Here is a 24,019-nt window from a genome sequence, read left to right as displayed (position 1 = left end):
TTAAAAGCTCTTACATGCCCTCGGGAGCAGGAGTAAATTCCCCACTATGTCTCAGAAGGTGGCATGTACAAAAGGCAGACTGTGCTTTTCCTACCCTTTCTCACTCTTCATCCAGGCGAAGCCGTGAATACTGCCACAGGGTCACCTCCTCCTCAAACCTGAGTCGGGTGTCAGAGCGAGTGGGGGGGCGGTGAGGAAGGAAAGGGGGTCAGGAGAGAAGGGTTTGCAGGAGGGCTGGGCACCAGCAAGAGCCACGAGTTTGAGTGTGTTTTGTTTTCTTTTTTTTTTTTTTTTTGAGGTAAATAAAAAAGCTTTATCCTGCAACACTTGGAGATAAGTGTCCAGGCCCCTGCCCTCCTGAGTTCCAGACCCTGTCCCCTTCCTTCACATGAGGCTCTTCCGGTACTGACTGTGCGGACCGGTCTGTCTGAGGTGGGAGTCGGGGGTCTGCAGGTCCATCTGTCTGTACAGGTCCCTCAGCTCCCTGACTTCCTGCAGCACCCTCTTCGCCTGGCTCCAATTCGATGACGCCTCTCCCAGCAGCCGCTCTGTCTCCTGCAGCAGCTGCTCTGACTCAGAATTGGAAGGAGACCGAGGGGGGTCCTTGGCCTTTCTCTTCCCATCTCCCAGTCCCTGAACCTCTGCCAGCAGCTCCTGAGTCTTCTCCAGTTTCCTTGCCACCAGGTCCTGGATCCGGGACAGCTGCCCCGGGTGCGGTGTGATGAGGGTTGGGGGGTCCTCGGACCGCAGGGAGAGGGCGCAGGCCGGGGTGGTGTCCCGCTGAGACAGGATCTCCTCCAAGGAGGCACAGCGGCCTTTCTCCGTGGGGGTCAGCTTCTTGGGTGCCTGGGGGGTGTAGGTGGCCCCCTTGTCTGGCCTCTCCCAAGGTCGGGGAAGGCTGCTTGCCCGATCTGAGGAGGGCTGGATGTGGTCCGAGTCTGCCCTCCGCCGGCTGCTCGCCAGCTGGGCCACCGACTTGTCCAGGTCGACTCGAAAGCTCTCGGCACAGGAGGCTGGTTCCTCAGGGGAAGAATCTTCCTCCTGGATCAGGTCCAAGGTCAGCATCCCATCCGAGGTAGAGGTCGAAGCCTGGAGAGGGAGAGGGCAGGAAGGAAGGGGGTAAGTCGTCAGTGGGCACTAAAGCCCTCCCTCCCAGCTGAGCCCTTCGACTCTGTTTGCTATTTCTTACTCCTTTGGTTAGTGATTTGAACTTGTTTTGTGATTAAAAGTAGTTTCTCCTGCTTGTTCCCCATATTCTCCATTTTACTAAGCGCTTCCTAAGAAGTGTCCTCTTCCTCATATGGGGGCCTCTAAGCATCACACGGGGTCCGACACCCACGGGCGGCCCACACGGCACATCCTTTCTGGCTGCGCCTGCCGAGCCACAGCCCTCCACCCCCTGCTGGGAACTCAGATCCCCTCGTCTTCCAACAAAACTTGTTCTTGTTTCCAGAATGCTCGGACTTAAAGAAGTGATGAGGGTACTCAGCTGTATGGATACGTATGTTGTTTCAGTCATCACGCACAGGAGCCCTTCATGGCATACACGATTACCGCCCCACTTCACAGGTGAGGGCTCGTAGCTTCTGGGAATCAAGAGTAATCTGCAAAGCTGGGTTCCAACCCGGTCTGACTCCAGAGCCTACCTTCCTTCTACCCGACTGCCCCTCTGCCTACGGATGCAGAGAGAAACCACCACCTTCTATGTTATGGGGCTTCCCCCCCACCCCCCCGCCCCGGCTGTTACCTGCCTGGACAGGGGCTCCCAGACCGCAGCTTCCAGTGCCTGGGTCACTTTCCCTGTGGGTATACCTCACTTTCCCCAATGGATGACGACTTTATTGAGGACAAGGACTTTTAAACTCATAGCAGGTGTTGAATAAATATTTTTGAGTGGGAGGGATCAGGCAGGGGGTGGGGCAGCGGAACTTCCCAGCCTTTGAACTTGGTACCACAAATGCCTCTGCGGGGCTCTGTGAGAGTCCTGTCTGAGACGACCGATACGGAATCAGTTCTTTAGTGATTTTTCACTTTCTGGCAGTCTCACGTACCACGGCCATCAGGTGTCCCCGAGTTGGGGGGCGGCGGGAGTGCTGGATTTTTGCCCTGTCTCGAGTGGGGTGGGCGAGATAGCTGTCCTCTTCAACGGTGACCTGAAGAGAGACACTGTGGGTCTGTGACTGTTCTTCAGAGAAGAGCTCTGTCCCAATCCAGCATCCCCTGAGGCCTAATCATGCCTGGACTTGGAAATAAACCTTCCCGTGAACTGCTGCTCAGCAAATCCAAGGGCAAGGGTTTTATTGGACATTAAGGTGCTCCTCAGGCTAACCCAAGGCTGGCCCAGGCATTGCAGAGTGGAGAAAGAGGAATGAGTAGAAAAGACACGGAGGGTAGAAGGGGAAAAAGGCTTTCCCAAGGGAGCTGGTGAGGCAGTGAGTAAACAGGGTCGCACTCTTTAGTGAGTGCGATCCTTCTGCCTGGGGCGGGATCCTTCTGCCCTCGTGTCCCTGTGTCCCTCTCCCCACGACGAGCCCTGACCTCATCCAAGATTCGGTTCTTGGCTCGGGTGATAGCGGAGTTGAGGGCATTGATCCATGATTCCTTCTCTTCTGGACTCACTGCCAGGAAGATCAGACTGGGTGCCTGTGAGGGGAAGATTCTTGTTTCAGCCTGGGTTTTAGAGTTGGTGTCTCACCTTGACCGCGAACAGATAAGAAATTATAATTTCATTCCCTCAGTCCCAGCTCCTGGAAGGAGAGCGATTCTGCTTCCACAGTTATCCATAACTCAAGGAAACCAGACTGTATTCCTGCAAAGTGCCACAGCTTGGGGTTGTTTTAGACATAAGCAAACAAGAGCTAGGAAGGGCACTGGATGTCAATGCAACGCCGGAAGTAATCGAGGGTGGTTTGGACAGGACTAAAATAAAACATTTTAAATGTTTGAAGAAATAGAATGTGATAGGAATGGCCTCCCTCAGCCAATGGAAATTAGATTCAGAAATTCAACCACCTATGAGGGTTCAGGGAAAAGTGATTTTTCTCCCAAGAGATGTGTGTGTGTGTGTGTGTCAGGTATACATGAAAAGCAGAATATGACCTTTGTTTGAAGGCTGGCTTGCCTGGAGGGAAAGAAATGGCCATAATATTCTCAGGTTAAATAATAAAGCTGGCAGGAGAGTAACAGTTCAGGGCCTGTCAGCCAAGAGGGCTGAGGGGGAGAACCAGGAGGAGGAAGGTGTTCTCCCCTGCCCCCGACCCCCAACCCGGTCGGTGTTCCCATGGCCAAGGTGGCAGGAGACATGTACCGTGTTGCCGGGCTGTTTGGAGTGGGCGAGGGTGAACTTGCTATGATTTTTCTTGCTCCTGCTCTTGGATTTCCGCAGCTCTTCACACTTCTCATAGTCACTCAAGTCAAACACCTCCTGAATATTTTTCTCATCTTTCACCTAGGGGACAGTTGGAGGTGAGGTGATGAGGAAAAAATTACATAGTCCCTCCCCTCAAGTGGTTAGTTCAGACCAGTCTGGGAACCAGCTGGAGCCTGCAGTGAGGGAGGGGCAACAGGGTAGGAAAGGGCTACAAAAGCCGATGGTGGGGGCCGGCACTGGGCAGCCCCCACCCCAGTCCTGACTCCTCAGGTGGGTTTCCCTTCAAACTCCTCACTCCCACTGTCCCTAGCCAAGCTGCTGGTTCCGGAGTTGCTGCTCACCATGACTTCCACTCTGTCCTTTCAAAGGCCAGGCTTACACAGCGAACGGGAGAATTCTATCGTCCTGAAGTGGGCAAAGCCCGGATGGCCCTGGACGGTCCAGAGGGAGGAGACGGAGGCAGGGCCAGTGTCCAGGGATGTGTGCAAGCCACGAAGGGCCGCCTCTGCCCCCCGCCCTTTTACGTTTCTATTGTTTTGTTGCTTTCTTAGCCTACCTATGAGGTCCCCTCCCTAAATATATACTACTATAGAGAGAGTCATCTGCCTCCTTCATTTCAGGAGTTTTAGCACCATAGCAACAGTGGCCCCTGGGTTCGGTTTGTTCAGACAAGCTGAAAAATACACCTGTGGTTCCCACCTCTCCCGCCTCCCCCAAGGTGACAACCTGACCTCACTCTTCCAGGCCTGAAAAGCCGTTTCAGTGAGCCACCTCTCCCTAAGCAAAGGCGCACTTACAGTCTCCCTGGAGGACTAAATTTCAGACTTGGGAAAACAGTTTTCTGCCACCTCTCTCCATGATTCCAGTTTGAGAGGCTAAATCCCCTTACTGCCAGGAAGTCCTCTCTGGTGTCTGAACTGGGCCTTTCCCGCTTGCAGTATCTGTCCTGAACCCTGCTTCTACCCTCAGCGGATTTACCCACCACTTGGGTTTTGACTCTCTTGCTGAATTGTCTGACCAGAGACCACAATTCTCATCTGTATCCTCTGACCCCAACCAGCATTTTCTGAGTGCCACAAAGCAAACTCCATTAGCATTTCTTCCCAGGTCCATTTTAAACCTCTGAGAGTTTTTTTTTCCTTTTCCCTAAGGTGTTCTGCACGATTCCGGTTCTCAGAAGCTGTGGCGTATGATTGTTTGGGCCTGTGGGAGGAGAGGAGACTTAAGTCACTGGCCCAGATGAAGCACCCTGAGATTGGAAAACCCGTTCACCCTCTGCTGCTTGAGCCTGGGGTTGGAAGAACTTGGCAATGAGCTGGTCCTGTTTTCTTGGGAAGAGAGACCAGCACTTGTCTCATTAAAACTAAACAAACAGATAAAAGTAGCTGCATCTCTGTCTTGAAGACATCTACTCTCCCTGACTGGATTTATTTCACAAGAGTCTCTAGTCTGTACTTGTCAAGCTCTGAAACAGGATGGTGTATGTGGAGGTGACTTCATCTACCCTCCTGGTCCTGAAGGGCCTTGAAGCAGGGAAGTGGTTCTTCTGTCCCCCAGCCCATCTCTGGTCTTGTATCTGCCCATCCTTCTGACTTGCTGCTGAACCTGAGGGCTGACCCAGGTGACGAGAGCAGACCACACAGCCCGTTCAGGTGGGTGGCTGCTACTACATCCACTCTGTTTCTGCAGGGGGCGCTCCTCCAGGGCTCTCCCTTTTCTTGGGCTCCTAGGCTTTGGGCTGAAAAGGGACCAAATGCCTTGAAGGATTATGGGAAGAAGTGAACAAGATGCTCGAAAGGAGGATCCCAGAACAATTCCCAGAAACATGGGCAAGGATGTAGGATGAGGCCTCAGTCCTCTTCCCCCCCCCCCCCTTCCTCAGAGACTATCAGAAGAGGCCAGACATCTTGGAGAGGAAAGTGCTGGGTGGGTATTTGTAGCCAAGGGAAGAGAGTTACTTGTTGTTTTCCTGAGGGGAAGGGAAGGGAGAGGGCATCTGGCCCAGACACGGCTGATAAGGAGCTCTGGAGGGCAGGAGCCACCGACGGGGTTGGCGCGGGGGTGGGAGATAGCTCAGTTGAGCAGACAAGTGTATTCCAGTCCCCGGGAAGACCAACAGCTCCAAGCCCCTTGTTTTCCACTCTACTGTTTCTTCCCCATCGAATTCGCTAAGTCTCATTGGTAATTACCCATCTTCCAAACTCAAGCCTTCCTTTCCACTGATTTTTTTGTCCTTGGCCCACAGGAAAGGATTTTTCCCGTACGCTTGCCAAAAAAGATGCCCCAAACCCCATTCCCTCCACCATGAGGTCTTCCTGGGGTCTAGTTTCTGCTCCTGTATGGCAGCCCCATGACCATACGGCAGCCTTCGACTGAAAATGAGGAAAAAACTTATTAACAACAAATACAGAAGGATTTCTTTGATAAAGACAGTTGTGGGGGACCCTGCTTTTATGAGTGGAAGTAATAATAAAAAAGACTTGCAAATTCTAGGGGAGGGATTAGGAATTTTCTTACACTAACATGTCAGTTGCAAACATTACACTTTGCATTTCTTTTTTAAAATCTCGAATCTATGGGCTCTGCAGCTTTTAGGAAGTGGGCAGAAGAAAGCCTGGAGTGCTCCGTCAGTTTCGCTTTTAAGTCAAGGCCACTGTAGTGGGGAAACTGGCTCCAGAGCAGCCTCAGCAGGCTCGTTCCCCCTTTTCCGGCACCGTTCTCAGCAGGGCGCACTCAGCCCCATGACTAGTCAGGTGCTCCTGACACACAGGACGTCGTGCATCCCGGGCCGAGGTCTCCCACCCTCCGCCATCGCTGTGCCCCTTCCTCCACAAACAAGATCAGCCATGCTCTTTCACCCCCAGACTCTGTTTTTTGGACAAATACAAACGAGGCAAATGTCTTGCTCCTTCTACCCTCTCACTGCTCTCAGGTTTCCTCTTTGACGTGTGGGAAGTTCTCCCTGATTGCTCACTGGAGTTTCCTGCCATTATGAAGTTGGGGGTGGGGGGGAGACAGGAGATACACTTTGACGCTTCCTTTGTTTTTTTCTTTTAAACTAGAAAGCCAGCACATTGTGGAAAAACTTTCCATAGGATTGGGGTTGGGTGGAGTTAACCCTTAAAAATAAATCCTCCTGCCCTGGCCACACGGCTCAGTTGGTTGGAGGGGGTTCAGCACACCACCGAAAGGTTTCCGGGTTCAATTTCTAGGTTTTGGGTTGGACCCCCTGTTGGGGTGTATATGGGAGGCAACCAATCAATGTGTCTCTCTCTCTAAAAGCAATGAAAAAATGTCCCCTAGTGAGGATTAAAAAATAAATAAAATATATCTTCCTGTCAAAGTCTTCTCTCACCTCACTCCACCACCAAGTTCTTAGCTTATTGCAAAAAGCAGGGTTTAGACACCCTCAAGCGGGACCCCTCAGGCCCTGGCACTACTCAGCGCTTCCCTAGTTGTCTCAGTAGAGGTTCTGTTCACTCAAGACTTTCTCTAGGGCGGTGTGTGGATCTGTTTCAATACCATAAAAGGGATTATTTACCTAAATACATTTGACTGTAGAAAGCAGAAGAGGTTAGAACTTAGGGAGGACTTCCCAGTTGGCCCCTGGTTAGGGAACACAGAATGGGGTGGGGGGCGCTGGGGAGGAAGGGCCACTCTTCCAGGGAACCAGTGTCCTAGGCTCTGCTGACACAGTTGCAGAGCGACTGGAGTGACTTCTAACCTATGGAAGGGCAATTCCAGTTCCTTCATGTTACTTCATATTATTGATCCCCAGAAGTACAGGTAAAAGGCAGAGGAGTCTGGATTCAATAGTCCCATCTCAGCTTCTGACCCAACAGGGACTGTGGTTTTCATTTTAACTGTAGGGCCAGAGGCACAGACACATACGGGGGTCCATAACTCCGTTTTTCTACCTTCTGATACAAATGTGAGAGCAGGAAGGGGGTGAAAAATGAGTTCCTTGCTTTTTTTTTTTTCCAGTGGAATTGGGGGTGGGCAGGAAACAGAGGTATGGTTCATCAGCTTCAACAGCAGTAACGGTCTGCCACGCACAAATGCTCTCTACCTGAGGTCGTATGAGAAGGAACCTGGGCTGTGTGTGTGTTTCCTGTGATTCCTGGCAGCGGTGCTGCTGCTGTGACCTGCCTGCCCCTGCCAGAGACAGGAAAGGGGGGGCAGCTGGGCTGGGGGCACAGGAAGGGGCGTTGAAAAAGCTGCCGTTCACAGAGTGTTTCAGCAGCAATGGCAAAGAAAAAAAAAATCCCACTTCATCTACAGGCCAAGATAGGGTAGGGGGCAGCAGGGGACAGAACTTCTGGGACATCTTGGGATATCATCGCAGTCAAGACATTTATTTGCAGAGAAAAACCATTAAATAAGATGCACACTCAACTTCTAATTCTAACTCGAGTCTTCTCACCAGAGGGTGACCTTTCCCAGCAGATACAGGATGGTGGTAGAGACCAACTTGCTTTTGGAACAAAATGGGGGGTGAGGTAAGAGGGAGATTAGAGGCAGAGAAGGCCCCTGCGAAGCGACAAAGTGGGGAATATGAGAAAACAGCGACAGAGGGTACCTACCTCCTTCTCGGAGATGTAGAGCTGATCCCCTTTCAGCACCACGTAGCGGTTTTTCCAAATCTCCCTGAAAATCCCTTTCCCGCAGAATTTCCGGACCCAGCCGACCTTCTCCGGCAGCGCAGACTGATGATTGCCATCCTGAGGCCCCTGCCCGGGGGGCAAGAGAAGACCAGGCCGTTAGTGATCATAGCTCTCCCCTCGGAGCCCCGAGACCCTCCTGCGTCGCCCTCGCCCCTTCTTTTCAGGGACCGCCCCTCCGAAGGCTGGAGTCGCGGCGCGCGACGCCCGCGCCCCACTTCCTAGGGGGCCCTCACTCTGAGGGGCTCCCCCCATCGCTCTCCTCCCCCTCCCCCAAATAGACTACTGCAACTGCGGGGAGGAAGGGGCCTGAGCCGCGGGGGCCTCCGGGTTGCCGCCGGGCCCCGCCCCCGCCCCCAGCCGGTCCACGCAGCGTCGGATTAACGGCGTTTTGTTTTATTTCTCATTGTCTCCTCGCCGCCGCAGAGCGCGGTGCACGCTGCAGCCGGCCGCCCGGGGGACGCCAGGCGGGGGGTCGGCGGAAACTACGCCGAGTGACACCCGCGCCCAAGTAAACAAACAAAAGCCCCCCCGCGGTGCCTCGACGCGGGGCCGCACCGGGGCCGCGGAGGCCCGGGGACTGGCCGGGGAGTGCGGGCGGGAGCCCCGCGGAGCGCGCGGCGGCTGGAAGCCCCGACGGGCTGGGGTCCCTGGAGCACAAAGTGGGCCGCCGGCGCGGGGCCGGCGGGCGCACTCACCCTCTTGGTGGAATTGTTCTTCTTCATCATTCCAGGGGGTGCGGGCGCGGGGGCCACGGCCAGGGGCTCCTTCCCGGGGAGGGTGGCGGAGATGCCCCCGGCGCCGCCGCCGCCGCTCCACCCTCCCTCCCCCTGGCGGACTCGCCTCCTTTGTAGCTCTGGTTACACTAAGGGCCGGCCTCCCCGGCGCTCGCACACACGCGCACGCCCGCTCCCCGCCCCTCGGCGCCCTCCATCCCGGCGCCCACGCGGTCCGGGTTCCCGAGCGCTCGCCCGGCCCGGCCGCTTCTCCGGCCCCGCGCGCTGTGGGAGGCCCGGCCCGCGCCCCGCGGTTCCATCCAGGGGCCGCTGACGTTGCGAGTTCAGAATAAAGGGCGAATCGCGGAGCCCGAGCTAGTGCGCTCCCCCCGCCCTCCTTTGTTTCTCACTCACTGAGGGTGAAGAAGACAGCCCCAAAACCAGCCGGAGACCCAGTCTCAGACCGGAGAGCGAGAGGTGGGGCCAGGAGAGACAGACCAGGTGGACCGGGCGTGGGGGACGGCGGAGTGGATAATAGAGACAGAGAGGTGTATGAAGAACGGGGATAACCCAGATCCAGAGCGTCTCCCAATCCAAAACAAAAACAAGCGCTTGAGCTGGGAGGGCGCGTCACCCAGGCTGGCGTCTGGAATCTACACTCCCGAGGTGGTAGAGATAGTGGCCTGGGCAGGTCAGGTGGTGGGGAAAAGTTTTATACTTCAGAGGGTATCCGTGTTTAGGGGCACGCGGTGGGAGAGGGTTGATGTTAGTACACCCTTCTCCAGGTTTACAAAGCTCAGGCCTTACTCGGGCCCGTTATTCAGGAGAATAACCCTTAGTATGATGTTAATGAGCTCCATTGCGCCAAGAGAAAAGTGAGACTGAGAGTGGCCAAGCGATTTACAGACACAAACTGTAACTGTAAGTGCTGGCAGGAATAGAATTGTCTCCAAAGCGTGATCGTTATACCAAGTGGCTTTAACTATACCTGGGAGTCTCTCCCTGGTGCACAGACTTGGAAAAATCCGATCCCGTCTGCCTCATCGAGTCCACTGGAGTGAAGGGCTCAGTGCCCACAGGAGGCCTTGACTGGGGATCCCTCCTTCAACAGTCTGCCTCAGAGCCTACAGACCAGCCTCTTAGTAACTTCGTTGTTTTCCAAGAACATAAATTTAATGGGAAGAGGGGAGTCAGGAAACCTAGGTTTGGACACTGGTTTCATTGCTGCTCAGTGGCCTTTGGTCAAGTCTCTGCATTTCTTTAGGCCTCAGTTCCTCCGATATTAAATAGTGAGGGGTGAACTGCCAGTTCCACCAACCAGGGAAGTCAGGGCAATGCATGAGATGGCCTGTAAAAGTCCTTTGGAAATATTAGCCTCTAAGGCTAATTATTAAGTAACAAAAAGCTAACCAACACATTGCCCGGCATATAGTAGGCACACAATAACCACAAAATGAATAAAAATCCCTGGCTCGTAAGGCCAAGGGAAAAAGGAAAAATCCTTTCCCCAGAGGTATCTCAAGATGAAAAGGTGGCCAAATTGGTGGTTGGAGGAGTGGCTTGGGCTTGGCTTTTCCTGATGTCTGTTGAATGAAGGAGAGGACTTCTCTCTTTTCCAAGACCCCCTTGCCCCCTAATTCAATAATATTCTTCTTAACCTCTTTTCATTTTCATACAGATGAATTCCTCTATGTTAGACCAATGTAGAAATTTATCCTTTCAAAATACTCATATTTCTTTAAATCTTTAGTGCTACCTTGTGAGGCATATAGAAACTAATAAGGGCGTGTGAATCAACTGCCTTGCCCGAGTTCACACTGCAAGTTACTAGCTAAATGGAGAAGAATCCAGAGTTTCGACTCCAGTCTATTGTTTAGACTGTTCACTCACATACACACCCCTCTTTCCTTCCTACCATCCTCTCCCCCTCCTACCATCTTTTTCCCACCCTCTGTTTATATAGTGATTTTATTTTTTATTATATTTTATTGTTTTATTACAGTTGTCCCATCCCCCCCTTTATTCCCCTCTGCCCTGCGCACTCCCACCCACATTCCCCTCCTTTAGTTCATGTCCATGGGTCGTACATATAAATTCTTTGGCTTCTACATTTCCTATACTATTCTTGCCCTCCCCTGTCTATTTTCTACCTACCGTTTATGCTACTTATTCTCTGTACCTTTCCCCTCTCTCCCCCTCCCACTCCCCTTTCGGTAACCCTCCATGTGATCTCTATTTCTGTGGTTCTGTTTCTGTTCTAGTTGTTTGCTTAGTTTGCTTTTGTTTTTGTTTTCGGTGTGGTTGTTAATAACTGAGTTTGTTGTCATTTTACTGTTCATATTTTTTATCTTTTTCTTAGATAAATTCCTTTAACATTTCATATAATAAGGGCTTGGTGATGATGAACTCCTTTAACTTTACTTTTTCTGAGAAGTACTTTATCTGCCCTTCCATTCTAAATGAAAACTTTGCTGGATAGAGCAATCTTGGATGTAGGTCTTTGGATTTCATGACTTGGAATACTTCTTTCCAGCCCCTTCTTGCCTATAAGGTTTCTTTTGAGAAATCAGCTGATAGTCTTATGGGAACTCCTTGGTAGGTAACTGTCTTCTTTTCTCTTGCTACTTTTAAGATTCTCTCCTTATTTTTAATCTTGGGTAATGTAATTATGATGTGCCTTGGTGTGTTCCTTCTTGGGTCCAACTTCTTTGAGACTCTCTGAGCTTCTGGACTTCCTGGAAGTCTATTTCCTTTGCCAGATTTGGGAAGTTCTCCTTCATTATTTGTTCAAATAAGTCTTCCATTTCTTGCTCTTCCTATTCTCCTTCTGGCACCTTTATGATTTGGATGTTGGAATGTTTAAAGATGACCTGAAAGTTCCTAAGCCTCTCCTCATTTTTTGAATTCTTGTTTCTTCATTCTTTTCTGATTGAATGTTTCTTTCTTCCTTGTGCTCCACACTGTTGATTAGAGTCCCAGTTTCTTTCCTGTCACTGTTGGTTCCCTGTACATTTTCCTTTATTTCACTTATAACCTCTATTTTTTCATCTAATTTGTGACCAAATTCAACCAATCCTGTGAGCATCCTGATTACTAGTGTTTTGAACTGTGTATATGATAGGTTGGCTATCTCTTCATCACTTAGTTGTATTTTTAATGGAGCTTTGATCTGTTCTTTCACGTGGGCCTTTTTTTTTTTTTTGGTCTCACTATGCCTGTTGTGTAGTAAGGGGCGGAGCCTTAGGTTTACCAGGGCAGGGCAACCCACTTTGCTGGGCTGTGATGCTGTATGGGGGGAGGGTTTCGAGAGGGAACAATGGCGCTTGCTCCATTCTCTGCCAGATTTCAGTCACTTCCCCCCCCTTCTTACAAGCGAAGTGGGTCCTTCTGGTGCTGATTCCCAGGTGGGTGGGCTTGTGTATGTTCTAGAACCCTGCGGGTCTCTCCAATGAACTCTCTTGTGAGGCTGGGAATTTCTCTGTCTGCAGCCTCCACCCCCACAGGTGTTTTCAGTTGGTGATTTGAAGCTTTATTTTTCTGCGCTGGGACCCCGGGTTGCGTGGTCTGTCTCGCTCCCCAGGTGTTCCTCCAGGTCTCTCTGCACGTGAATGTGGGACCACCGGCTCCATCAACCACTGCCTTGCTGGTCCGCCAGCCGCCGCCTCGCCCGCCCCGGTCCTCCACTGCTACTTTGCCGTGAGTCCTCTCTGTCCGGCCATCCCTCTCCACCGCTCTGGATGGATGTTTCTTCTTTAACTCCTTGGTTGTCAGACTTCCATACAGTTCGATTTTCTGTCAGTTCTGATTGTTTTTTGTTGTCCTTCTTTGGGTTGTTCAAGGAGGCATGGTGTGTCTACCTAAGCCTCCATCTTGGCCGGAAGTCAGTCTATAAAGTGATTTTAAAAGAATGAGGAAATCCAGGATATCTTCATAAGAGAGGAAGAAAAATGCCCCAATGAGTCAATGAGAAAATGAGCCTGTATGATCTTTTAAGGGCTTGCTGGCCAGGAAGATAGGAGTGGCTTGGATTTATAGTTGCAATAGATTCTGGTTTATGGGGGAAAGAAGTCATTCATGAGTTGCCCCATCCTCCTCCTTTGCCCTCCTGTTAGTCAACACATAGGAGTGACTCCTGTCCGAGAGGTACCAGTACGCTGCATAAAGCAGGAGCTGGAGCTTTGTGGAACCTCAGACAGAGAGAAGGCCTGCTAAAATATCAAAAGCCTCCCAAGTAATTTTCAGATTCCAGAACAGATGCATGTGGGCTGGAGAACCTTCCCTGCCTATCCACTCCTTAAGATGTTACATAAATCTGTTCTGGTTCTCTCCCTCCCTCCCTCCCTCTCTGTCTCTCTCTCATTAACCTGCATTGCTGCACTGCCTCATCATCCTGCCCCTACCTTCCTCCACTCAGCATTCTCTGTCCTGATACACCTCTTTCCATACTCTTCTCCAGCTGCTTTCTCTTTCACTGGGTGAACCTCATGGCACCTGAATTAGAATCTGTGAATTTCTACTGTTCCCAAAGACCAATTTTTAAGTGAGAAATCTCAGAGTAAGAACTTTATGGGTTCTTTTTCATATCACTGTCTTGTCACTGAGCCCAAACCACAAAAATAACTTGAGCCAGTTCCCTTTGGGGGAGATAATACTAGGAGGACTTGCGATGGGGTTACCTCCCTAACTGCAACATCATGGATCAGACACAACTTCCTGTAAGGAGCTTTATTCATTTTTTAATTGTTGCTGCAAGTTTCCTAGGCAGGAGCTATTATCCAAACATTGGTTTAGCTAAAAACAAGTACCTTGGCTTTTGTAGAATTAATGGAACATAAGAGATTTTGACTAAGGCATTTCAGTTGATGGAAGAGATGTCATTAAAATCATGTGGGACCTTAGTTAAAATGATGTTTTTAAAGGGAAAAATAAATGGCTAGTAATGATGTAATTAGCTTGGTAAATCTTAAATAAAAATGTGAGTCTTTAATCCTTATACAAAGAAAGCCTACTTTTGGTATCAAATATCTGAATGTAAGACTCGTTTCTTAGATTCCTTAATATTGTTAGTTGAGTAGGCATAATGGAAGCAGGTGAATAATGAGGAGAATGATATAAGAAAAGTTTCTGTTCTTATCCTTCTTATTCCAGTCACCAGGGCACAGGTGACCCTGCTTGGAGCGGGCAGTTTCCTGTTTGAAAAGACTGTGTAACTTATAAATGTTGCATTCAAAATACTGCCTCCCTAAGTCTCACTTTTTAATCATTATTAAAAAAATAAAGAATTAAAAAAATACCTCTATTGACCGCAACAAAAAGAAAACAATCTAGCCCTGGCTGGTATCACTCAGTGGATTGAGTGCTGGCCTGTGAACCAAAGGGCTGCGGGTTTGATTCCCAGTCAGGGCACATGCCTGGGCTGTGGCCCAGGGCCCCAGTTGGGGTGTATGAGAGGCAACCACATATTTATGTTTCTCTCCCTCTCTTCCTCCCTTCCCTCCCCCTCTCTCTAAAAATAAATAAATAAAATGTTTTAAAAAACCCCAACAACCTAGAGCTTCTTAGCTATAATGGGATGCAAGTCTAGGGCAGTGGTGCCCAACCCATGGCCACGAGCTGCAGGGAGCCCAGGATGGCTGTGAACGGGGCCCAACACAAAATTGTAAATTGACTTAAAACATTATGAGATTTTTTTGTGATTACGTGTCTCAGTGTATTTAATGATTTAATGTGTGGCCCAGAGATGCTGAAGGTTGGACACCCCGGAGGCTTCACGAGTGTAAGCCAAAAAGAAACTGCTGGTGGGTTGACAGGAATCCAAACATTTTGTGAGGCGATTTTGTATCCCCAACTTGGAGAAGGAATCAGTTGTATTTACTATTATTGATTAATTTCATTAAGTGCTTTGGTGTTCTAAGTGTTTTATTTCTTTTTTTCTCTATTTCTTTATTGTTGTTAAAGAACAGTTGTTTCCATCCCCCCCATCACTCCCTGCCCACACCAGCCATCCCCACCGCTCACCCTCAGTCCTTCTCACCTTTGGCTTTGTCCATGTGTCCTTTATACATGTTCCTTGACAACCCTTCCCCCTCCCCCCCCATTATTCCTTCTCACCTCCCCTCTGGTTGCTGTCAGTTTGTTCTTCATTTCAATGTCTGTGATTATACTTTGCTTGCTTGCTTGTTTTGTTGATTAGGTTCCACTTATAGGTGAGATCATATGGTATTTGTCTTTTACCACCTGGCTTATTTCATTTAGCAGAATGCTCTCCAGGTCCATCCATGCTGTCGCCAAGGGTAGGAGCTCCTTCTTTCTTTCTGCTGCATAGTATCCCAGATGTACTATCTGATCTCATTTAATCCTTACAATCCTATGAGGAAGGTACTTTATTACTCTTGTTTTATATATGAGAAAACTGAGCCACAAAGAGACTAAATGACATTCTCAAAGCCACATAACTATGATACAGACTTGAGCCTTGGCTAGCTGATGCTTGAGAATGTTTATCAACACAAAAGAAAGGTTAAAAAAAATAGAAAAGGCTTACCAGGAAGGGACTGTGCTGTGGTGTTTTTGTTACGATTTGAGGATGCCATTGTTTCCTGGCGTTAAAGACATTGTCACTTTCCACTATTTTCAAGAGAAGTGAAACTGACACCAGAATTTATTATTGCCTTGATACACTTGGCTTCTCCATGTTTGGTGTAAAGCCAGCTCACGCCTTACCTCCTGAATTCCCAGAAGCAGTTATTAACCCCGAGCAAAAACAAATCACTTGTATCTTTTCACAAAGTAGATTTTTATTGTAGTCATACACGGTTTCTCAGTGCCACAGAAAAATGCAATTTTTGGATGACTCTTTACAAAACATGATGAGTTTTCAGATATGTCCTGTGCAGGAATGTGGTTAATGCCAAGTAAAGGGGTCAAGAGGAGGGAGAACGTGTAGCATGTACATCAAATGATTGCTTTTTAAAACTCCTCCAAGCTCTCTCAACCCTTTTGTCAAGTAAGATCCCAACAAATTCATCAGAAACAGAAGAGATTGTGCTATTAAATACAAGGGATACATTTATTTATTTGATAAAGAAACCATGAGAAAAGTGGGTTGGGATGGCCTTAGATTTATTCTCAGCTCATCCCCGGAAGTCTTGGCGTGTGCGCCAACAGTTCAGGGACCAGCAGGCCGCCTGGAGATGGGTTACAAGGGCGAGCACAAAACCCAGGGCTCTTCTTCTCCAGCACCTCTGGTCAGTGAGAGAGCCTGCGGCGAGGCAGGAGGGGAAGCTGCGCCATTCTCCTCGCCTTTCCGTCTCCGGTTCACCTTCTGCTTGCTGACCTCGATGGAGCCTGAGAGCTCTCCTTGCTTCGGCTGTGTAGTCCAGAAGACAGAACTTCCTCTAGGAAACTAACCAGTAGATTGGAGGTTACTCAACGGGAAAAATAAAAATGCATCTCCCAAAACAGAATATCTTGCTCATGACATCTAACTACATGGAAAGATATGACTAGAATCCAGGAAGTCCCGGTCTGATGTTTGGGAGGAAGCGCCTGGTCGGCACTGAGCATCCAGACCAGAGGGGGCGCTCTCGGCGCTCTTCCCCAAGTTCTCATTATCTTTTAGCAGTAAACTCGTGAGATCTGTTAAGACTAATATTTCAAGTTTGAAATATCTAATCAGGGACTCGGACTGTTTAAGGGCAGGGCTACTATGTTAACTCAGAACCATGTTACATCAGCATTTCTTACTATTATTATATATATTTTTTGACCAAACCATTTTATTGAGAGCCTTCGGGGGAGGGTGGAAGGGAGGGGAGGACAATGAGATCTTACGTCCTTGGCCTTGGCCTGGGCGCCCAGGGTCTCCCCAGCTTTACAGCCCCGGGAAGCTACCCAGGCTCTGTAACCGCCTCAGAACTTGTGCCTCTAGTCTTTTCTCCATTCAATCCTCTCTCCTAAGTGGCACCAGAGTTAATTTTCTAAAATGCAGAATATGTTCTATTGCATACTCTCCACTCTCCTGCTTTAAAATCTTTTTTTGCTTATAGACTAATGTACAGATTAAAATCAAGGCCATTCATAATGTGGCACAGTAATAACTAGTACTTTATGTACTTTGTTCTGAGAATGGTTTTCAGCCATGTGTATGTGTGTATATGCCTAAAATAGAGGCTGTTACTCTCATTTACAAAATTAAGAAACAAACCTATAGAGAGGTTAAGTGACTGCCAAGGCCACGACCGCTAAGTTGCTTCGCTGGGATTCGAACCCAGGCTGTAGAAGCTGTGCCCGTCAGCACCACACAGTGCTGCCTCCCACGTGTCCGGTTCCGACTCCCACGGTGCATCCGATGTGCCACCCATCCTCAGCCTCTCATGGTTCCCTAAATGTGCCGTGAGCTTTCATACCTTTACGCTTCTGCTCTTAGTGTGCCCATGTCCGAAATGACAGGCGATGCTTTGTGGGTGAAATCCTTTTTCATTCTTTAAAGCCAAGGATTCAAAGTCTCCTTTTCTGTGAAACCTTCCCAGACTCCTTCATGCTGGGCTAATCATGCCCATCACGACGGTCACTTGGCCCAAGTGCTATTTTAACACCGTATTGCTATGGACAGGGACTCTCTGTGCTGCTGTTGCCACATTAAAGTGGGGCTGTTGCTCCTTGGGGTGGAACTCAGACTTACTGAGCTTGGATCTCCAGGGCTTAGCACAGAGGCTGACACCTAGTAGGTGCTCAATAAAGGTACGCGGACTGAATGAATTTAAATAACATAGCTACCCACTGGCAAGAGAGCCGTCTCTGTGACAGGAGTTTTTGGGGCAGCAAGTTCAAGTATGGTGGACTCGCTCTCAGGAGACAGACCTATAGCAGACAGAGGGTTGGAAGAATGACCAGGTACTTTGTTAATACCACTGATTTGTAGTTTTAGACCTGGAAGATTCTGAGCTTAGAGGATTTAAGGCCCAAATCCATTTGCAAAAGAAAAGAAAATGGTGAGATAGAGAAAAAGGAGTAGAAGCAAATCTGGCCTGGCTTTTTGGCCAGATGGATCGGAGATACTTGAAGGTGAGAAAATGACTTTTAGTAAGAATGAAACATATGTGCTGGGAAACACTATAGGAATTTCCCAGGTGAGCTTTGCTTCACTTCAGACTCTGTTACATGGTGTAGGAAAGGAGTAACTTGCCTGAAATTATATGTAAAGATCCTCCTTTGTGTATCAGCAAGACCCCACATTCTTAACTGCAGGGAAAATATAAACACTATTTATATTTTCCAAGCCTGATTTTGTTTCCTAGGGCCATTGTGGCTTTTTAAAAAGTATCTATTTGGGGCCTTTGATGAGTCATGGCAGAACGCTTTGACAATTATGGGCGATGAACATATTGGCTTCTGTACCCCAAATTTAGACCATGTTTAAAAACAACAACACAAAATGATTTTTCTTTTCTAGGGTTGCCTTAAATCAGTCTCACTTAAAAAGTAAACTCAAACCCCCTTCTGCGGTGGTGCTATAATCCAATCCAGTTCCTCAGTTTGTAACAAGTGTTCACTGAGCATCATGATGAGGCAGGCACTGAGCCGGGGGCGAATGAACACTTGGGACGCTCTCCTTGAAGGGCTCTCAGTCAACACGTGATCACGACCTGATGAGACCTGGGAGAACAGAGATGGCACCCAGCGCCCACCGAGGGAGTGAATGCCCCTGCTTGTCCCGGTCTGCGGTGCCGTCACTGAGGGTGCTTTCCCAGTGCGGGGGAAAGAAGGAAGGTGGGCGGGCAAAAGCCCTGATTTTTAAAAGTCAACCTCAAAAAAGTCTTGCATCCCACACAGAAAAACAAACTTCACTTTTAAGTCTTTGTTAGACTAGAGACTAACACAGGATTTAAAATTTTAGTTACTAAAGTAATTGAGCAGAACAACTGTGTTCCCAAACAAAGCTATAACAGCAGGAAAAAAACTCCTGCCTGTCTTTTCCTCTTTTTCACTACACTCCACAGACAGAAATCACATGGGAGTTTCTTAGCATGCCAAAGACACCGAGGGAGTCTAGACTCAAATCTGAAGAGTGCTACGATGGAAAAAAATGAGTGGAATTTCTGGGGAGCAGGAAGATAGAAAAAGATTTTGGGGAAAATAATGAGAAAAAAATAAACCTCAGGATATTTGCTTTAATGGAGTAATAAGCCTTCTAATTACAACCAAACACTGAGCTAGAGATGCTGGAGTATGGGAATGGGTGAGAAGGATAGGATAAAACTTTTCATAGCTTAAAATACTGAAAACTCTCCTCTCCATTCCACGGCTTCCAGTTTTCAGAGCCTCTCCGACGTTTCACACCCCTCTCCTTGTGCGTGAAACTGCTCTCCCTGCCTAGAAGGCTGTGCCACCTCTTGCATTTTCTGTAGTGAAACTGCATCTTTTAAAACCCAGTTGTACATTTTTGTTCCCCTAAGGAATCCATTTGTCTGCATGTCCATTTTTCACGTAAGCCTATGAGTTTTTCGGGGCACACGCACTACCTGGGATACAGTCCTTTTGTAAAAATTTAAAAATAGTACATGTAGAAATCAAATCTTAATTCTTCTCCCCATTACTCTTTCCAGAGATGACAATTTGTTCAACAGTTATTTATTAAGTGCCTGCTACATGCCAGACAGTGTTCTAGAAGCTGAGAATGCACTAATAAAAGTACACAAAAAATCTGCCCTCAAGTAATTTATGTACCAATGGGGGAGGGAAAATAAAATTAATAATTAAAATATAACAATGGTGAACACATGTCGCTCACTGTACGCGAGGCACTGCTCTAACGAGATGGAAACTACTGCTCTTTACCAAGAGACTGAGGCACAGAGAGGTCAAGGTCATGCATCCTGAAAGTGAGAGCTGGGACACAAACCCAGACAATCTGGCTTCAGACGTAGTTCTTTAAAAAAAGATTATTAGGGAGGTGTGGGGGTATGTAGGGAAGGGTATGAGGGGTAAATGGTGATGGACAAAGAAGTGACTTGGGGTAGTAAACACACAACACAGAGTACAGATGATGTGTTGTGGAACTGTGCACCTAAAACCTGCATGATTCTGGTAACCAGTGTCACCCCAATACATTCAATAAAAAGGAAAAAATTATGAAATTGATTGGGGTGGCACTGGTTACTAAGAGTAATGTAAGCATCGAGCGTGCCACTCTGTGCCATCAGTTTGTCCTTGTCACCATGGGGCTATACTGGCTGGCGGTAGCATGTTAGATGAAGACAAGGCTCTGGACACAAATAAGGCAGGTTTGGAGGAGAGTTGAAGGTGTTGGGGGTGCAAGGTTTTAAAACCTAGTGGTCAAGGAGGCCTCACAGAGCAACTGACACCCGAGCCAAGAGCTGATGGAGGCCATGGAGCGTGACCGGGAGGAAGAGCCAGTGCAAGGCCTGGCGGGTTCGGGACGGAAAGAGGCTCGTGTGGCTGAGTGAAGTGAGTACTGGGTAAGTAAAAGATGAGGTTAGAGATGTTAAGGAATGAGGTGGAGGGGAGTGTGAAGGCAATAATCCAGGATTCCAAAAATAGGAGAAATGAGCAAAAGAGAGAAAAGGAATGGCTGTGAGGTTGGAGGACCAGCATAGTTTAGTTTCTGGAAGCTCAGTGATAAAATTGTTTCAAAATGAAGGGACCGATCACCTGCTTGATCCAATGCTTGATAAGTCCCATGAAATGAGCGCTAAAAGCTGTCTCTGGGCTTAGCCATGCAGAGGCCAATCCAACAGCAGTTTCATCAGGAACCAGGAAAAAGGCTGGCATTCAACATCTGAAAACTGCAGGAATCGCACACCCTGACTGCTGTCTACTGCACCCATAAAGAACTTCTCACTATTTCTCAAACATGCTGTACCACTTTCCCCCTCCTGTCCTCAACTGTGTTGTTTGCTCAGTCCTGACAGCTCCTTGTTGCAATGGAAATCCAACTTCTTCTCTGAGGTCTGGCTTAAATGCTATCTCCTCTGTGAAGCATTTCCGGATTACTGTGCCACAATTAATTGTTTCTATTTAGGACATGTTTTATTTAACTTACATGAACACTTCTCAAATTTTTGTACCTAAAACCCCCTAACAACAAGAAGAGAGAGAATTTATTACTCTTTGAGGGTATAGTCCAAATTAGTTTACAGCTTACATCTTCCTTTGTGGTCTGGTATTTTGTTTTAAAATATGCCTGATTTTATTTTTCATAAAGGAACCTTTTACATTTTGAGATAAATATTTTAAGGTACTCATCAGTTAAATTATTTAATTCTACCCCTGAAAATACCCCCAAATTATATGAAAATGGACACTCCAAAAGAGGTATCATGTTCATGTTGCGCCTCCCAGGGTACCGGGGACTAACTGTATCCTAACTGGAGAAATACACATTTGTTTGGCTCTCCAGCTGGACAATTAGTAAATCAGCAAAGAGGGGACCTCTTATTCTCTGTGTATTTCAGTCACTTCCTTGAACTGTTACTTATATAAAGCAACTACTTGATAAATATCTTCACTCTTGCTAACAACATAATTATAACATTCAATTAATCTCCTTGGCTCACATTTTTTCATGCTGCTCTTTGATAGGAGCAAAAGAAATAGTAAACACCACAAAAAACCCGGCGACTCAAATCACTGTGGACAGTGCATAGAGAAGTAAGCTGTGGTATGTTCACAAAATGGAAATGTTACACAGCCCTGAAAATGCATGAACCAGGTTACCCGGAATACAGGTGAGCCTTAGAAGCAGTGTTAAATGAAAAAAAGGGTACTATTTTTATAAAGCTCAAAAATAAGCAAAACTAAACAATGCACTGTTTAGAAATACATATATAAGTGATAAAAACATTCACCGCCTCCTCCCCCATTAAAGCAAAGAAACTAAACACGAAATTTAGGGCAGTGGTTACACGTGGCAGGGACACGGGGACGTCACTCAGAGAGAAACTCAGATCCATGTTGTCAGCGATACTCCAGCTCGGGTCAGGTGAAATATTCTAGGCTCTTCCTTATATTATTATCTAACATATTTTACATATATTCTTTTATAAATATAAAATATTATAGTAGAATACAATCAAGAAAAAAGTGGAATGGGTTTCTTTACTCGGGAGTTTCTTGGAATCTTTAATATGCTAATGTGAGTTGTGAATTTTCACAAGAAGGATATAGCGCTTTCCAAACAAATTTTCTGTGGAAGAGAATTTGGGAAACATGAAATTAGGATATAAAATAAATAGTCCCTTGATTACAACCAATTTTGCTGAGGTCGTTTTAGCCTATGACGCTTTCCTACAAATGTTAACTGCCTATTAAAAATGCAGCTGTTTTTCCCAGTTCCCACCTCAGTACTGGATGCCTGGTTCACGAAAAACAAAAAACAAAGCAAAACAAAACAAACAAACAAATACAGCCCTTTGCCCTATTTCCTCCCCCACTGAGGAGAAACAGGACAAAAAGAGCCACCGGTAGGATTCTGTATGTGTGCAGCTGTGTACTTATCGGAGCATCGTGTGAGCAGAAAGCGTTGCCTTCACAGTCCACAGGGCAAAAGACTCATTCCTCAGGGGCAGAACTGCCTGTACTACTGGTCACACAGAGGTCTGAAAGGAGGTTATCGTCTGAGAACAAAAAGAGCTCCAGATGTACTTTCTACCACTGGGAACATCTGAGACTACGTCAATTTGTCAGAGCAACCGCATCTACAGGAATGGAAATGGTGACCACCATAAAAAAGTACAGGAAAGCAAGCCCCGATAACCTAACCATGGAAAGTTTGGATGCTGGTGGCTCTATGCAAGCCTGTGAATTATAGAGGCCCTGGCTCTGGGGGCCTCGGAGGGAAATTTTAAGTGAGCGCAAATGGAAACTGGGCTCCTACGATTTTTTTCTCCTCACAGACCACAGAAGTCATCTGGCACTTGGACTGCCTTCCTAGTACATTTTATCACTGCCCCAGCACATTCCCACTTGGGATAGTAATGTAACTCTGCTCTGGAATTATGTGAAAGTGAGGGTTCTCAAAACAAGTGATTCAGAAGTATGTGTGCTGACACAGGTGGCAATGATGAATATCCAAAGTCTGTCTTTACTTTATTCCTCCAAATGTGAGAGGGATGGCGGCGGCAGCAACACTGAGTGTGTACCCTGTGCCAAACTCTCCTCTAAGCATTTCACATGTACGGAATCTTCCAGTCATCACAATAGTGATGGGAAGAAGCTGCTATCACCTCCATTTGACTGTTGAGAAAACTGAGCCACAGGAAAGTTAAACACGGTGGTACCTTGGTGATCAAGCGGCGACTGATGACGCATCTTCTCTCCCTCAATGCCACAAGTATCGGGTCTGATGAGTTCTGAAGCCCCTGGAGTTCTGATACTTTGACTGTAATTTGTCTAAGGTCATGCAAGTGGATACCCTGGCAAAACTGGGATTTTAAAAATCCCAATTAAGAGCACTGAAGCTCAGGCTTTTAATTGCTATGCTGTGCTGCCTCTTAAAAGACCAGAGTACCCGAGGGGGTTTATAAATAACAGATCCCATGCTGCCCCAAAGCTCTAATGCTGATTCCAGCGAGGAACATGGGTCCTGACGGATGCACCGCTCAGCAGGGGAGGGGGTACAGCTTTGGCAGAGGAGTGGCAACTCGGGGTGTGCTGAGGCCAATCAGCTTGGTGCTTTGCTGTTTAATAATCCCAGTGGCATCATGTTGACAACTTTAAAAAATTTGTAGAACACTTTTTGTGATCATAAAAAGATAGGACTGTAGATAATATAGGAAATGAGTCACTTTTGTGCCACTATGCAGCATTTTTTAGCTTTTCTTTCAGATTTTAAATTTTTATTGTTTAACCCAATGAATCCAAATATATACATGCTGCACTGGGTCTTGCATACTACACAAAGGATATCCTACAAACTCGTAAGAGATGAGACAATTTTCCTAAAACACAAAACGTTCCAGCTGCCAAGAAACAGAAACCCATTCAAACAAGCTTAAACTGAACAAGAAAGTGCCCTAGAGGGAGAGACGGTTGGGCCGGATGGAGGGCTCCAAGGGCCTGGAACCTGGAGCCGAGGCTGCTCTGACCCCAAACAGTCTTTACTGCTGCCCTCTTCATTTATTGGTCTTTCTTAGTTTCATACTGTTTATCTTTTTTCTCCACATTGAAGTTGAAGTGAACTTTTTTAATCAACTTTTTTCCCATATAAATGGATGATTTTCAAATTTAGTGTTTTTTTTAGTCTTCTATCT

At 47.5% G+C, this 24,019-nt stretch overlaps 2 protein-coding genes across 2 annotated transcripts in view; both read right to left on the bottom strand.

The window, feature by feature from the left end:
- Window positions 1–264: 264 nt before the first annotated feature.
- PLEKHO1 (pleckstrin homology domain containing O1) lies at window positions 265–9,028 on the bottom strand. The gene is made up of 6 exons (XM_037168004.2): window positions 8,730–9,028; window positions 7,954–8,100; window positions 3,308–3,448; window positions 2,539–2,643; window positions 2,052–2,153; window positions 265–1,089 (listed from the first exon to the last, which is right to left on the bottom strand). The coding sequence occupies exons 1-6, from the start codon at window positions 8,757–8,759 to the stop codon at window positions 385–387; spliced, it is 1,230 nt and encodes a 409-aa protein (XP_037023899.2). The 5' UTR covers window positions 8,760–9,028; the 3' UTR covers window positions 265–384.
- Window positions 9,029–15,526: 6,498 nt separating this feature from the next.
- Window positions 15,527–24,019, bottom strand: part of VPS45 (vacuolar protein sorting 45 homolog) — a 60,820-nt gene continuing 52,327 nt past the window's right edge. Inside the window, exon 15 of the mRNA XM_037167994.2 lies at window positions 15,527–16,152. Within this exon, the coding sequence (XP_037023889.2) occupies window positions 16,065–16,152 (88 nt within the window). The 3' untranslated portion in view covers window positions 15,527–16,064. The remainder of the gene's footprint in view (window positions 16,153–24,019) is intronic.

Source organism: Artibeus jamaicensis, unplaced genomic scaffold (assembly GCF_021234435.1).
Source record: "Artibeus jamaicensis isolate MK-2021 breed Jamaican fruit bat unplaced genomic scaffold, CSHL_Jam_final contig_1715, whole genome shotgun sequence".
Taxonomy (NCBI): domain Eukaryota; kingdom Metazoa; phylum Chordata; class Mammalia; order Chiroptera; family Phyllostomidae; genus Artibeus; species Artibeus jamaicensis.
The sequence above is the reverse complement of the archived record's forward strand: the minus strand, read 5'-3'. Positions and strand labels throughout refer to the sequence as shown.